At 40.3% G+C, this 16475-nt stretch overlaps 1 protein-coding gene across 1 annotated transcript; it reads left to right on the top strand.

Moving 5' to 3' along the window:
* The first annotated feature begins 3845 nt into the window (after positions 1-3845).
* On the top strand, positions 3846-4775 carry OR6C4E (olfactory receptor family 6 subfamily C member 4E). The gene has a single exon (NM_001390864.1). The coding sequence runs from the start codon at positions 3846-3848 to the stop codon at positions 4773-4775; it is 930 nt and encodes a 309-aa protein (NP_001377793.1).
* Positions 4776-16475: the final 11700 nt, after the last annotated feature.

The following is a 16475-nucleotide window of genomic DNA, read 5'->3' as shown; positions in this document are numbered from 1 at the left end:
AATGAAAAAGAAGTGAGCGGGAGACTGGAACAGGAACTTCAAAAAAGAGAAATACAGGGGCCAGGCCCATGGCCAAGTGGTTAACTTTGCACCCTCTGCTTCAGTGGCCCAGGGTTTGCTGGTTCGGATCCTGGGCATGGACCTACACACCACTCATCAAGTTATGCTGTGGCTGCATCCCGCATGGAAGAACTAGAATGACTTACCACTAGGATATGCAGCTATGTACTGGGACTTAGGGGAGAAAAACAAAAAAAAGAGGAAAGTTGCCAACGGACATTAACTCATTGGTGAGGCCAATCTTCCCTTGCCAAAAAAAAAAGAGAAATATAAATAGTCAATATAGGTAAAGAAAATTCTTCACCTATACTAGTAATCGCAGAAAAGCAAATTAATATCACATGAGTTCCACTTCCCAAGAATCAGATAGGTAAATATTGCCAATCTGAAGTACCGAGTAAGGAGGATATGGGGCAGAGAGCAAGTGGATACACCAGAGGTGGTAATACTGCAAATAATAACTACTGTGAAATCAGTTTGGCATTACTAGTGACGTTGAAGTTATACATACCCAGTAACCCACAAATTCCACTCTTGGATATATTTTCATAGAGAAAATTTCAGACATGTGTCGGTATAGCTGTACTTTTCATAATTTCCCCCAAATGAAAAAAAATCCTACCAACTGAATGAATGAATAAATTGTGGTAAATGCATACAATTGAATACTATAATGAAAATGAATGCATCACAGCTACGAGCAACAACACAGATAAATATTACACGTAAAATTGAACAAAAGAAGCAAGCCAGGGAAGAATACATACATTGTAATTCCATTTTTATAAAGTTCAAAAACAGGCAACACTAAACTATATTGTTTAAGGATCCATACTTAAGTGAAAATTATAAATGTAAGCAATTTAGTCTGTTGAAATGTTCTCATATGTAAGTGCTGATCAAAGTAAGACCAGGCTCAGAAGATTTCTGTGATGATTAAGTAAGTTAATGTGTGTAACAGGCTCAGCTCCTGCTTCAAAAAAGCAGAAAGCAGTAAGTAAGGATTAGTTATTCCTGCTATTCTCCTTGGTCTTTCTGTTAATGTTCTTGATGTTAGTATTGCTGTTGACTTTTTATCTTTTATCTACTGAGAACACAAATCTGTATCCAAAACAAAGTTTTTAACCACATGTTTTCTCCCTTTTTGAGTAAGATCCTTGTTCTTTATTCTTGTAATATCAGGTGATGAGCAAGAAGAAAGGGATGGACAGAAAATTAGATAATATATGTTTAATTATGAGGTGGGTGGTGGATTAATGCTTTAATCATAATTTGAGAGATGGTTTGATTTCTGATGAATTTGCAATTACTTTGTTGGGCTATCCACCCTCCTACAAATGAAAGGACTCTTAATTGTGTTGATTTTTCAAAAATAATTTATGAAATATTTTCAGAAATTGGGGCTCTTTGATGACCCTCCAATTCTGTCACCAATGCAGCAGCATATTTCAGTGATGACCAAGTGATCATTGTTCTAACCATGCTTGGAGGTGTCATCTAGGGCTCTCACCTCTCTCTCAGACTCTTAGGCTGTAGCCGATTCTCTCATTGCACTTTCAACAAGGTCTCTCTGGACCTTCTTCCCTCAGACGTGTACTCACAACTTGCTCACAGATTTGTCGGAATTCATGTTCATTAGCATCTTCCGAACTAGAGTCCACAGGGCACCTTTAGCTTCTTCAGGAAATTGATCCCCACGTGCCTGCTCTAAAAGGAGCAGATAAGGTCTGCGTCATGGGTCGTTCTTGCTAACACAGAAGCTGCAAAGAAGTCCATATCCTGGCTTCTCAGGACAGCGATATAATTTATCATAGATCAGAAAACTTACAAGATGTTCAGTCTGATAAATCCTCTCTTTTAATTCTATCTCTGCTACTTTTTAAATTCTTTGGTGTGCTGTTTTGCTCGTCTTAAGTAGAACTCTCTCTCTCTCAAGAACTAAGATTTAATTCTAGTCTGAATGATTTGGATTAATAGAGAAATAAGTAATTTCTTATTTAGTTAAGCCTGATAAGGTTGGGTACTTCCATGAAAGAGCATGGCAGATGTGGTCAGATAGTACATAGAAAATATGCTAATCTTTTTACTCTTTGTAGACTTGCATGTGACGTCTCACCTTGGATTCATCTTTTAAAAACAGCCAATTAAACAGACCATTGCAGTCATTCAGATTGTGAAGAATATGAGCGCTTTATGTCTCCAGTTTCCAAAATCACTGATGTTATCATTCTGTGGACATGGACCATGAAATTATACCACTGTGAAGTTCTGGAAGAAAATGCAAAACTACTGTTAAAAATCACAGGTGAGAACAACCAGGGAAGTGACAGACCCTGAGAAAATGGATCAATTTTCACCTTGCCTGGTCCCTCAAAATTCATGTATGGCTGTCATGAGAAAATTATCAATGACACCTGAAAGTATATGATTGTTCTAACTTCCTGTGCATGTGGATTAGAGGATCCCTTAAAATGTCCTTTACCACAGGAATTTTCATAATCAGATAAGGCTAAAGGTGGCAAAGATATGTTAATATCAAAAATTTCCTTCCTTGTGGACCACCAATATATCTGCAAAGGACAACTGTAATCAATATACTGGTGTCAATTTTCTGGTCTCTATGTTCTAAGCATAGTGGAAACACAGGTTTGAGGTTATAACTAACCTCTTAGATACCATTCAGGAGTCTTCAAAACTTTGAGCAAAATCCATTGTGAGACATGTGTCCTGTGGCTGCCACAATATCACTCTTCCCAGTGGGATGACAAATCAGTGCCCAGAATACTCTGAATATGGCAGAGAAGCATAGGGCTTAATGCTCGTTAATATCATTTAGTGATGGCTGAAGCCTGACCATGTGGGAAAAGACTTAAAGTATAAAATGACGGAGTCCTGAAACAAGTCTCAGAATCCTAAAGCCCAAACAGACACTCACGCTGAAAAATGTGAAGATACAGCAAAAAATAAACTTTGGATTTGGGGTCTATAGCATCGCCTGTATTGGGAGAATTCCCACAGGTTGCTTACAGAGGACTCCAGGGAGCTGGACGGTGAAGGAAATGAGGGTCAGGTCCAGATCTGCAGTGAAGCATCAGATACTCGTATACGAAGGGAACACAGGAAGAAGAGAAAGTGGGACAGACAAGCATTTCTGCCAAGACATAGAAGTAAAACAGATGAGTGAAGTCATATAAAAATGATTTAAGGGGTTGGCCTGGTGGTGTAGTGGTTAGGTTCACGTGCTCTGCTTCGGCAGCCTGGGGTTCACCGATTTGGATCCTGGGCATGGACCTATAGTTCGCTTATCAAGTCATGCTATGGCAGGTGTCCTACACATAAAATAGAGGAAAATGGGCACAGATGTTAGCTCAGGGTCAATCTTCCTCAGCAAAAAGGAGGAGGGTTGGTGGTGGATGTTAGCTCAGGGCTAATATTCCTCAAAAAAAAAAAAAAGATTTAAATGTAGGAAATTTAAATATTTCGTAAGAAAGTACAGGTATAGACAGTGCTTCTTGTGTGACATATTTTTGATAAGAATCCAGGAATTGGTCAACTTGATGAGAAATGACAAAGGCTTTACGAATAGGGCCACTTGTACAGGAGTCCTGGGGCTTCCAAAGATCCAAGCCTAGTCCAGCGGGACACTGGTTTGGGCCAGTTGGATGAAGGGTAATAATATAACCCGATTCTGTTGGTTGCAGTTAACTTCATTTCTCCTACCCTGGGAAACTTCAGTTTTCATCAGTGAACTTCCCTTTTCCCTTTAGATCTACTGAAGGTCAACAATGAAAAACTGGACCACATTTGCTGAGTTTATCTTGCAGGGCCTCACAGATCAACCTGAACTCCAGGCGGTGATATTCATCTTTCTGTTCCTTGCCTACCTGCTAAGTGTCCTAGGAAATCTGACCATCATCATTCTCACTCTGGTAGACCCCCACCTCAAGACCCCCATGTATTTCTTCCTTCGGAATTTCTCCTTCTTAGAAATTTCCTTCACGTCCATTTTTATTCCCAGATTTCTGATGAGCTTGACAACAGGAAATAAAGCCATCAGCTTTGCTGGATGCATGACCCAGTATTTTTTTGCTATATTTCTTGGGGGAACAGAATTTTACCTCTTGGCTTCTATGTCCTATGACCGCTACGTGGCCATCTGCAAACCCCTGCATTACCTGACCATGATGAGCAGCAGAGTCTGCATACAACTTGTGTTCTGCTCCTGGTTAGGGGGAGTCCTGGCCATCTTACCCCCATTCATCCTGATGAGCCAGATAGATTTCTGTGCCTCCAATGTGTTGAATCAATATTACTGTGACTATAGACCCCTCTTAGAACTTGCCTGCTCAGACACAAGCCTCTTAGAATTAATAGTCATCTTCTTAGCTGTTTTGACGCTGGTGGTTACTCTGGTGCTGGTGACACTTTCTTATATATACATCGTCAGGACCATTCTGAGGATCCCTTCTGCCCAGCAAAGGACAAAGGCATTTGCCACTTGTTCCTCCCACCTGATTGTCATCACCTTCTCTTATGGAAGCTGCATCTTTTTATACATTAACCCATCACCAAAGAAAGGAGGTAACTTCGACAAGGAAATATCTCTGCTCATGACTTCAGTTAGCCCCTTGTTGAACCCCTTTATTTACACCCTAAGGAATCAGCAGGTGAAGCAAGCTTTTAAGAGCACAGTAAAAAAAATTGTGAAGATTTGATAATTAAAATTTATTTTTAGTCAATAAAATGTTAACTAACAAATATTTTCATTAATACACGTAAAGGGTCTACTATGTTTCAAGTGATATGCTGGACGTTGAGCATACAAATATGAGAAACATGGTTGCAGATTTCTAGGAACACCCAGTCTAGTATCATAGAGAGATATAAAAACAAGTAAATTATAATCAAACATTAAATGATATTACAGAGGGATAAAAGAGATTACATAAAAAAGGATTTGAGACAAATAACCTTACTCTTGATTGCATGGGACATTTCACTTGTGAGGTGAAATTTGAGAGGTGAAACATAGTTTGTGATGGGAACAGTAGGAGGATATAAATTTAGAGTGAAAGGTAAAAGTCCAATAATGAAGATATTTATTGCACATTAAGGAGTTAGCTAGGCATTATTGAGCCAAGATAAATTATAAGAAAGGAAGTAATACTATCAAATTCTTTTAAGGGGAACATAGTAGAGCAGAGAATAGATCTACTCCTATATCTGAGACGGCTGGCAAGCCATTAATCAAGAATGGTGTTCAAGCAAATGACGGTAAAGATCTCATCATGGCCCATGAGGGTAAAGAGAAGGGACACAATTACAATCTTAATTCAAGTAATTTAGTGACAGAAGTGAGGAAGTTTTGAAACTTGGAAAGCTGCATGGTTGATAAAGCCATAAATCAAAATAAAGGATTCAGGAGGAAAATATTTGTAAGATTAATAATCACAAGGTATATTTAATCAGGTTTGGTTTGAAACCACAGATGAAAAAATAAACATATGAGAAGTATTTATTTGTCCATGTGCAAATGGACTCAAGCTTAGGAAGCACATGTGAAATTTGAGTAAGATAAATGTTGTAAATGTAGGGAAGCAACGCAAGAGATAAAGCAGGATTTGGACTGAAAGGTGTGGCTTCCCTCTCAGAATAGTTTAAGAGCAGAGGCTTAGGAAATTTCCTTAGAAGAAGCTTCAAATCAAGGATATTCTGAAATAAAGTCTGCCAATAGTAGGCATCAGATAGATGAAGGAGGAGAAGGGGTTGGGGGAGGGGAGGAGGAAGGGAGGAAGGAAGGAAGGAAGGAAGGAAGGAAGGAAGGAAGGAAGGAAGAGATATTACAAACAAGGAAGTAAAAACACCTCTGGAAGTCAGGAATTATACGCTTAAGAATTGTCAGAGCCAGAAGCAGAGACAATAGAATTGGCAGTATCATGTCTATAAAGCTTTGGTATTCTTTCAAAGTTTTATACGTGAAGTCCAAAATCATTTCAATCTAGTAGTGCCACAAAACTAGAGATCACATGGAGAAGGAAAAGATTTTCATGCCTAATTGAAAGGGAAATAAAAGTTTTAGATATGCAAGAGGGACACCAAAAGAAATAATGAGAACAAGAAAAATCTTAAAGCTATAGGTAAAATTATTAAATTTTGACATTTTGTCTAGCAAGTAGGAGTGTTTAATGTGCCACGTTCCGTAAAAGTAATTCACCATGTGTGCTGTTTGATGTTTCCTGGAATTAATGTCTCATGATTCTTTCTAAAGAGCTTCCCAAGTTGTGTTTTAAATTCATGGATAGCAGACTTTGAATATTTAAAAGAGATTAACTAAAATCATGGAAAAATAGAAACTGAAATACTGTGTCGTTGCCCCAACCTGCTACCTTTCTTTGTAGAGGGTAAACTGAAAGTCGACGTTTGGAAAACATCACTTTTGCAGTGAAAGGATGCTGTGGAAGGGAAATGCTGCTTGGATTTGTAACAGCAGCGACTTCTCATTTGGTTTGGGAGAGAGGGGACTTTAGGTAGGAAGGAACAGAGTACAGTGTCACATTGACCTGAATTTGCCATGTACCACCTGCCTTCGTTATTCAGACCCTCGATTTCCTCATCTCTAAAATAGGAACACTTTCTTCCTTGCGGTACTGTTATAAGAGTTCCCGATAACTCACGTGTGTAAGATATTTCTTAATTATTCCACAAAACAGGTGTATAGAAATGGAAATTTATTTTCCTATAGTAACAGAATTTAGCTTTCGAGTTCCCATTTCAGCTGGGTAGACAAACTTTTAATTAAGTCCGTTCCAGGTTTTTTCTTAGTAAAGAGCTGTGACAATTCAGTTGATAAACTCAGTTCTGGTGTGTTTTAATTCTTGGTCAGTTCAGGGTTTTGTCCTTCGTCTTGTGCTCGCATCGATCCAAGATGGCGTTCCCATGCGCGGGTGATTCCTGTTGCTTCCCGTCGGCGGCCCCGCAACACCTAGCGAGCTCTCTGACCCCTTCAAGTGCTGACCTTCTTTGACCTTTTAAACCTCCGTTGGCTTCTGGTTTTAGAAGGTATTATGAAAATTTGGAAAAAGGTTTAATTTAAACAGATCAGTCTGAATCTCAATAGGCTCAACTCCGATGCCAGTGGAATGTTTGATCAGTAAGGAATCTAGGGCTTCATGGAGTTTCTCACATTGTGTTTTATTTAGACTTAAGGACAAACTATCTCAGCTTTGGAAGCAAAACAACCTTAGATTTAGTGCAACGCAGAACGGAATCAATCACATCCACCAACAAAAAGTGGTCTATCTTGTATCTCAGGCTGGAAGTTGAATAGTGTGAGTGCCATAATTTGGTTATTCTTTTTCAAAATTGTTTAGATTATCCAAGTTCCTTTGCCTTCCATGTATGTTTTAGAATCAACTTGTCAATATCTACAAAAAAATCATGCTAAGATTTTGACTGGGTTGCTTTGACTGTATAGATCAAATTGGGGAGAGTTTACATCTTAAAATTGGAAGTTCTTTCCACTGTAGTTGGTATGGAGAGCCGCCACTGCAGGAGGGTGGGATTCCTCAAAGGCCAGGTCTCTATTCCCCAGGGCCACAGTAGAGATCATAAACCTGAGGGAGCCGGATTTCAGACCCAGCGCACAGTATTGAAGACAGGAGAAGCACACCACCGTGACGCAGCAGATCAGTGAAGGGCCCACTAGTGTGTGATCACCAGCCACTGAGTATGAGGAACAGGAGAACTGGCCTGTCACGAGGTTTTAAAGAACTGAAAGCTGGAGAATGGTGAACAGCGGTGCACAGAGCGTTAGAGCTGGCAGCAACAGCAGCAGCAAGTCAGCTCAAGAGACAGCGTACCAGAGGATGGTCAGCATGCTGCAGCAAGGGCAGAGTTTGAAGTCTCAAGGACCTGTGGCCACTATCAATTTGAACTCTGAAAACCTAAATGGCTTCAACATTTGGTATAACAAGTTGTGAAAACATGCTCAATTTGTGTTGAGTGTCGGAGAGACCATTGTTATCTATAGCAGAGCCAAGAAATGTGTTCATCAACTTTTTTCTAGGACAGGCACGCTTGGTATCTTTCATGAAATTCATGTGTTTTCTAGAGTTGTCCTTTGACAAGCTGCCCACAAGAGTATTTCTACATTTTAATATTTATTTTTATAAATTGGATATTGGGGCAGGGATGGGTTCTTTAAGCTGGAAGCTGCTAATTCCTCCTGAAGTGGTGTCCCATGCAATTATCCTAAACTAATACTGTAATAAATAATGATTGATTTTCATGTTGGTATATGTATCATATATATTATGCATATTTGTATATATATCGGATATATATACATATATATAAGCCAGAAGAGAAGGGTAAATATTGTACGATCTCGCTTACATGTTGAATCTAAAACAACTGAACTGTTAGAAACAGAGAGTAGAATGGTGGTTCGCAGGGGCTGGGAGGAGGGGGAATTGGGGAAATGTTTGTCAACATACATAGTTATAGATACATAGTTACATAGATGCATAGATACATGGTTCTAGTTATGGAAGATGGATAAGTCCTGAGATCTACTGCACAGCATGGTGCATATAGTTAACAGAACTGTATTGTGTGCTTAAAAATTTGTTAAGATAGTAGATCTTACATTAAATGTTCTTGTCACACACAAAAATCAGGGAGGGAGGGAGGATATTTTTCAAGGTAATAGTTAAATGTATGGCTTTGTTTATGAGTGTATACTTATCTTCAAACTCATCAAGATGTATACATTAAATATGCACAGCATTTTTTATATTAATCACACCTCAGTATAAATAAATAAAAGTGTACACAAAAATAAATGAAAAAACTGTCAGCTTAGAATCTATATTCAATGAAAATGTCCTTAGGAGCTAAAGATCACTTCTCATTCCAGCAGAGGTAGAGTAGAAGCATCGCTCCAAGATCTTACAACTAAAAAACCCTGGACATTACCCAAAAAACAAGCATAAGAGACTCTGAAAGGTGGAAAGAAGAAGGAAGACCACCGGAGGACCTCAGAAATTGAGGAACAACATGACAGAATGTCCCTTGGGTTTTCTAATTGCCTCCTATATACCCAGACAGGGAACTTGAGAAGCTTTCGATCTGGAACCACCAACAGGCAAAGAAATAAAAAAAAAAAAAAAAAAACAACTCCAAGAAAAGCCTTTTTTTCCTAGCCAAAGGACCAAGAAAATGGTGGCCTAACAATGGAAACCCTTTGGACAATGCCTGCCCTGCTCCAGTCAAACACCAACAGAAAAACCTCACACCCATCCTCTGTGTTGCAGCAGAGCCAGGCAGGGAGTCGATCTTCCACTCTGCCTTCCCATCCTGCATAAGCAGGGGGCAGCGCTCTAATCTGCCCACCCAGCAATGTCGGCAGACCAGAGAAGGGAGCCATCTTCCTTCTCCTGCCTGGTTGTAGCAGGTGGTGATCTGATTCCTCCACCAGGTAGTGTCAGCAGGGACAAATGGGGGTGAATCTTCCATCCCCTGCTCAGTGGAAGTGAATTACTCCCTGATTTCCCTGCCAGGGTACTATCAGTGGGGCTGAGTGGGGAGCTGAGGTTTCATTCCCCATCCATTGGAAATAGGCACTACTTCAGTTCCCCCTACAGGGTCGTAAGAGCAGAGTCCAGTGGTGGGCTGGCCTCCATTCCCACCTGGCAGCAATGAGTCTGCCACAATAAGACTGATCAAGGTGGTGTTATTTGGGGCTGCGCTCTACTTTCTCCCAACCCTGCTGTCAGTGGGGTCCCGTGGGAGGCTGAAAGTCCACACCCAACTGGGAGCAACAAGACTGAATGAGGCAGTGCAAAACAGGTCTGCTCAGCACTCTCTCCTCCCCCCAGTCTGTAACAGGGCAGAATGATGTTGTGTGAGGAGGAGCTATGGGTACTCCACTTTCCCCTTCATTGTGTGAGCAGATTCCAGTGGGGAGCTGACTCTCCACCTCCACCTGCCATCAAAGATGTGGGATGAAGTGGAGTGAGGTGGGCTAGTGTTCCCCTGGCCACTTCCTAGCAGGCAACTGAGAAGTCCTGCCATTCAGCAACAAAGTGGTGAGAGTCAGCTCTCTGCTTGCCCCTCTCTGCTGATAGCAGGGTCCAGTAGGGGGCTAAGTGTAGACCCCCACTAAAAGGCAAAAAGCGTGAATCGGTGCCCTCCTTTCAGTGTGAAGATGTCATCAGGGCCGAGAAGAAGGCTGAACTTCCACCCACTCATCTGCAATGAGGTGGTGTAGCTGTGGCACTCCGCTTTCGCCAGCATGATGTTGGAGGCACTGAGCAAGAGGCTGAACATACACACCCATTTGGCCTGTGCTTCACCTCAGCAAAGAGACTGACTACTCAAAAATAATATTAAGAAGGATTCAGAATATTTTAATAAAACATCCAAAATATTAAGAATTCAATAAAAAATTGCTCATCACACAAAGAATCAGAAATACTACCACTTGAGTGAGAAAAGACAAGATGCCAACACTGGGATGAATCAAGTGTTGGAATTATCTCATAGATTTTAGAACAGACATCATAAAAACGCTTCAGTGCAATGATAAATTCTCTTGAAACAAATGAAAAGAATCAGTGAATTGAAGACAGACCAGTAGAATTTACCTGGTCTGAACAACAGAGAATAAATAGATTTTTTAAAAAATGAACAAAGCCTCAGGGATTCATGGGAAAATTAGAAAAGAGCTAACACTAGTAAAATTGGATTCCCAGAAGGGGAAAAGAGAGTGGAGCTGAAAATGTATTCAAAGAAATAATTACTGAAAACTTGTTAAATTTGGAAAAAACACATAAACCTTAAGATTCAAGCAGCTGAGCAGACCTCAGATAGGATAAAGCCAAAGAAATCACACCAAGAGACAGCACAAATTTCTGGGTGCCAGTTATTTAGATGTGATATTTACTCGATCTATGTACTTCTTTTTTGTGTAGTTTTCTTATGTATGTTAAATTTAAACAAAAGGCTTATTTTATAAACAAAGAAATTATGAAATAAAGATATTTTAACATAGGAAAAAACTGAAAATATTTGCCACAGGAAGAACCAGACTACAACAAGTTATAAAAGGTCAATGGATTGTAATGTCAATATCAGGGTTGTACTATAGTTTTGGAAGATGTTACTATTTGGGCAAACCTGGTAAAGGGTATGCAAGATTTCTCTGAGGTATCTCTCTGTATTAAGGTCTCAAATGGGAGGAATCAGATGAAAGAAAGGATGGATAACTATAAACATGGTAAATAGGCAGGTAAATCTTAGTGAACATCTGCAAAATCAATTTTAGTCATATATTATGAGGTTTTAACAAAAAATATGAATTTGTTCTCTGGCCACAGTGTAATTAAGCCAGAAATCAATATCGAAAATATAATCAGAAAATGTTAGTATGTTTGAAAAGTTTTAAATGCACTACGAAATAATCTGGATCTATTGTCTGAACAAAGTTCTCTAAACATGCTTTAGCACATGTGTACAAAAATGCTCATATCAATATGTTCAAAATTTCCCTGAAATGGGAACAATCTAAATTTCTATCAACAGTAAAATGAGCAAATAATTTTTATGGTAAATTTATACAATGCAGTGCTATGCAGAAGTGAAAAATGAATGAAGCACAAAGAAAAGCAATAACATAGATGAATCTTCAAACATACTCTTGAGTGAATTAAGCTATATAGGAAAGAGTAGATACAATGTAATTCCATTTATACAAAGTTCAGAAATGAGCAAAACTAAATTATATTGTTTAGAGCTCAGTAAAATTATAAAGGAAAGCAATGAAGTTCCACTATAAAAATAAGGTTAATGGTTACATCTAGTAGGTAAAGAAGATGTTTGATTAGAAAGGAACCCATGTGGGGCTTCTGCGGGTGGTAAGATTCTATTCCTTTACCTGAGTGGAGGTTACAAGTGGGTTCACTTTATTCATTGAACTACACACAAAATACATGGAAATTTCTTGTTATATTTCTCAATTATAGACCACAAATCTCATTATAAATGATCAATGGAGAGAAAAACACTAGGAAATAAGTAGAGAAAACGCTCAACAACTTTGATTTAAAGGGAAGAAAAAATATGGAATTAGCTACAGAGTAAAATTAGGTGAAGCCAGTATTCTAAGATTAAAAAATAATAATTGCAAATCTCTGTGCTGATGGAAAAGATCCAGTAGAGAAGGAAAACTTGTGAGGATGCTGGAGACAGGTGAGATCGTTGCTGGGGGCACATTCTTGAACTGTCAAGAAGGGATGCATTTGGTGTTTGCCCAGTAGAAGGCGAGATCAACCCTCCACCCCGAGCTGGTTTAGAGGTAGAGTCTAATGACTCCACCTGCACCAAGAGGATTTTAAAAGGTTTATTACTCATAAAATGGGATTTTTCAGGGAGAACAGGGCAAGCTGGTCTGAATGGGAAGAACGAAACTAGTGGCTTTGCTTTTTCTCATGGCACGAAGGTGGGGCCGGTCATTCCTCTCCGGCATCAGGGGAGCAAGCAGTGGGCTTTCTTATCAGCTTGCCCAGATGTGGAGCAAAAGGGGAAAGGTTGGGCTTGAAAGCTTTCAGTTGTCAAACATCAAAAGTGGAGTCTTCGTCTTTGTCATAATTCACCCCTTTTGTGAGATGACTGAAATGCATTGTTTCACATTATTGAATTTGGACTTACCTTACTCCGAATTTGAGAAACTAAGGGCCTGTGAAGCAGAGTACTATGAGTATGAGTAGCCTCTAGAAAATTATCCAAATGTGATTACCCCAGGCTGTTGGGGGGAAGACAGGAAAATATATCAATAGGAGTCTGAGTCTTTTGCTCAAATATCTTGCGTGTATTATTGAATATTTTGACCTTGTCTCTTATTTGACAGGTTACTTGCGTAACCGCCTGTCTTGTTTATCCACGCGCAACAAGAAGTCCCTTTAAGGGCACAGATCTCTCCCTGGGTAGCCAATAAATGGTCCAAAGTCTGATGATTATCAGCTACCATGGCCACCAGAGAGCATTGTCCTTCATTTAAAGTGGTCAAACCATTGGCTGTTTCTTGCACACGTTAGAAAGTTGGCATTAACAATGTGAGTTTGTGGGGTGGCATTGTGTGTGCCTAAGGTCATACCTGTGACTCACAAGATTGTGAGCAAAGTGAGTGCAATTGGTAGGAAAACAGCATGTTTGTGTTGAGAGAGACCAAGGAAAGTTTCATTGCCCAAAATAAAATATTGGCATAAAAGGTATACAGAGTACAGGTGAGATTAGGAGGAAGGCCTGGGAGTGGGCTATGAGTGGATATAAGGGTGGGGTACTATAATTAGGAAACCAAAGGCCAAACAGGAATGACTGTTTTGACAGAAATGTCTCGTATGGGGAGGTTTCCATTTATAAGGTACCAGTAAGCCCAGTGATCAGGACAAAGTGATTAGCCCTAAAGGGCAGAAGTTGAGCATAACTAAGGCTGACGGTAGTGAAACTCATTTAGAAGACTGTGTATTATTCTTTCATTTTAGCAAGGTTTCTTTCAGTAAGCCATTATTGCACTCCATGAAGCTGCGGACTGAGGCTGGTAAGGTGGGTAGGGGGAGTGGTGAGGCATCTCATCAAATGCCTCGTTTAAGAGCCCAGCATTGTGTATTTTAAGAAGTGACATAAGTGGCTTGGTCACTATCGATAATGTCTGGAACTCTGAAGGTAATACAAGTGTCTTGTTCAGGCCTTGTATTATGACTTCAATGATGACACATCTGGAAGGTTAGGTGAGTAATATTCCCTTATAAGTATCTACCATGGTCAGAGAATAGTAAGTGTCCTCTCTAGAAGGAATCAGTGACCCCATGAAATCTATTTGCCATTGGCTATGGGACAGCCTCCAAGGAATTGAGCCTCATCAATTATTGAGGCAGTGGCACGTTTTCTCTCATAAAGTGCATTGGTTAGTCACTATGTCATCTATGGCAGAGGACAGGGGAAATCCCTTTCATTTTTCTTAGGCCTTTAGAACAGAGATCACTCTATGGTCTGATATTTCATGGGCCCACCAGGCCAACGTTAGTGGCGTTAATCTGAGGCTGTGCCAGTATGTTTCCCAGAAATCCAAGCCAATTTATTAGACTGTGCATTGTAGTAAGTCTCTGAAAAATGAATTTTTGTATGTGGAGAACACACGTGACCTTGAGTAGTATTTTGGGTATCTGTGAGGCAAGAAATTCCCAGAGTTCTTTACCCCAGTGGAGGGGCAGAAACACCCTGCATAAGGAATTGTTGCTGCCACTGGCCAGACCAGATGACTATACTCTTTATTGTGAAGGGGCCAGTTGTTGACCAGGACATCCTCTAGTGCCAAGCCTCTAGTGCTGACCCTTGGGTCTCATCCTTGATCAGGGGTGTCGCAGTTAGGGAAGGGAATGCAGCAGCTCTTCAGTGGTCTCCATCACGTATGATGGCAGTACTGACATCTATAAAGTATACAAACTTCCTTTCCTGATCACTTAGTTGATCCCAAGGAGCTCCCCAGGTGGCCAATGGATATGGGAGAGGGTGACCTCTTCAGGCACCATTACATCCAGCAAAGGACTGAGGACCTGGAAACAACTTCCTCCTGAAGGTGGAATATGTCAGAGGGCCCAGGTTTGGCTGTAAAAGCAGCATGTTCATTTTCATAATGAGGTGTCTGTAGCCATGCCAAGTTTGCGGGGTGCTTCCTCAATGACCAGAGGCATAATGGACAAGTGGGCACAGAGAGTCACAGGCTCAGGACTTCTGAAAGAATTCATCTGAAGAAGGGCCCAGTATGCAGCCAACAGTTGCCATCCTAATGGTGCGTGGGGTGCAGCCAAGGAAGATAGCTTCTTGTAGCAGAAACCCATGAACAGTTTATGGCCACAGTGGTTGATCCAAGGACTCCAGGATGAATAAAAGGAGGTTGTTGAAGCCTCTACACTGAAGGAGTCTCCAGGTGGGACACTAATGTGAGTGCCTATTTTATTGCAGTTTTGACAGATTCTAGAGCCTTTTGTTGTTGGGTGGCCCATTCAAAGTTAGTAACAGCATAATGGACTTAAATAAAATTTGTAAATAAAGAATACGTTGCCTCTGAGGGCAAAATGCCACAGTAAGTGCTGAGTCTACTTTAAAGTAAGAAGTGCTGATTCAAGCGAGAGTCGGTTGCTTACAGCATCAGGTATGAATCATTCCTGGGATGACGAGGAATGTTCAGAAATTTTACTGAAGTAGCAGGGCCTTGAATTTTACAGGATGCAACGGCCCAACCCTGATTGGAAAGTTCTGTGACAAGTATATCCTGTGAGAGTGCATCTTTTGAATTTCCATGCAGGAGGAAGATGTTCTCAATACAATGTCATATCTGTGTTCCTAGATAAGTTGGATGTGCTTAAGATCTTGCCTGCAAAGTTACATGCATTGGTAGGCCATTGAAATATCCCATTGGGAGGCAAGTGAAAATGTATTGCTCCTTCAAAGGTGAAGGCAAATTGCTTCTAAAGGCAGTAGAACTAGTCATAGAATAGGACATATTAGTCAAATGTATAACAGCAAAATATTTCCTAGTTGCTGATTGGATGGAGTATTAATTTCAGTAATATTAGGTATGCAGGTATTAATGGAGGATACCATGGCATTAAGGTTGTGGTAATGCACTGTGAAGTGACATTGTGAAGGCAGGGGTAATCCACTGTGGAGCGATATAAATGAATTATATCAGGTTTGAACACTAGCTAAATTGGGTTATTAAAGGGAGAAATAATAGGAACAATGACTAGGCCAGGCATACCAATCCTCAGGGGTCTCACGTCATTGCTCTCAGCTTCACTAACCTCAAGGCTGGGGCAGATTCTCTCATGGAACCCGTATCATGGTCTCTCTGGACCTTCTCTCCTCAGCGGTATGTTTACAGCTTGTTCTCACACTTGTCAACAATTGAGGTTCACTTGCGTCTTTTGAACTAGGGTCCACAGGGCATCTTTAGCTTCTTCAGGAAATTGATCCCCAAGTACATGTTCCAAAAAGAGCAGATAAAACCTGTGTCGCTCTGGCTAACTTAGAAACTGCAAATAAGCCCATACTCTGCCTTCTAAGGACTTCACAATAATCTCCCTTAGAACAGAAATATTAAGGAAATTTCAGTTTATTAGATTCCTCACTTCTAATTCTATCATTGCTGGTGCTATGGGAGGTTTTGCTTCTTTGTTTTTCTTTTTTATTACACATGTGAAAGACCATGTCTCTCAGGAACTATGTTTGGCTTCAGGTTTGGATTCATAGAATGGAAGGTAATACAGTTCCTTCTTAGTTAAGCCCCACAAACTTGGGAACTTCCATTAAGAGAAGGTACAAGCGGATGGGAGCCAATAGAAAACATGTTACAT

Source organism: Equus caballus, chromosome 6 (assembly GCF_041296265.1).
Source record: "Equus caballus isolate H_3958 breed thoroughbred chromosome 6, TB-T2T, whole genome shotgun sequence".
NCBI lineage: Eukaryota > Metazoa > Chordata > Mammalia > Perissodactyla > Equidae > Equus > Equus caballus.
This window is presented reverse-complemented; position numbering and strand designations above follow the sequence as displayed.

Bases quoted from the DNA above. Each gene is read 5' to 3' on its own strand.
- OR6C4E (NM_001390864.1), top strand. From the start codon at position 3,846: ATGAAAAACTGGACCACATTTGCTGAGTTTATCTTGCAGGGCCTCACA.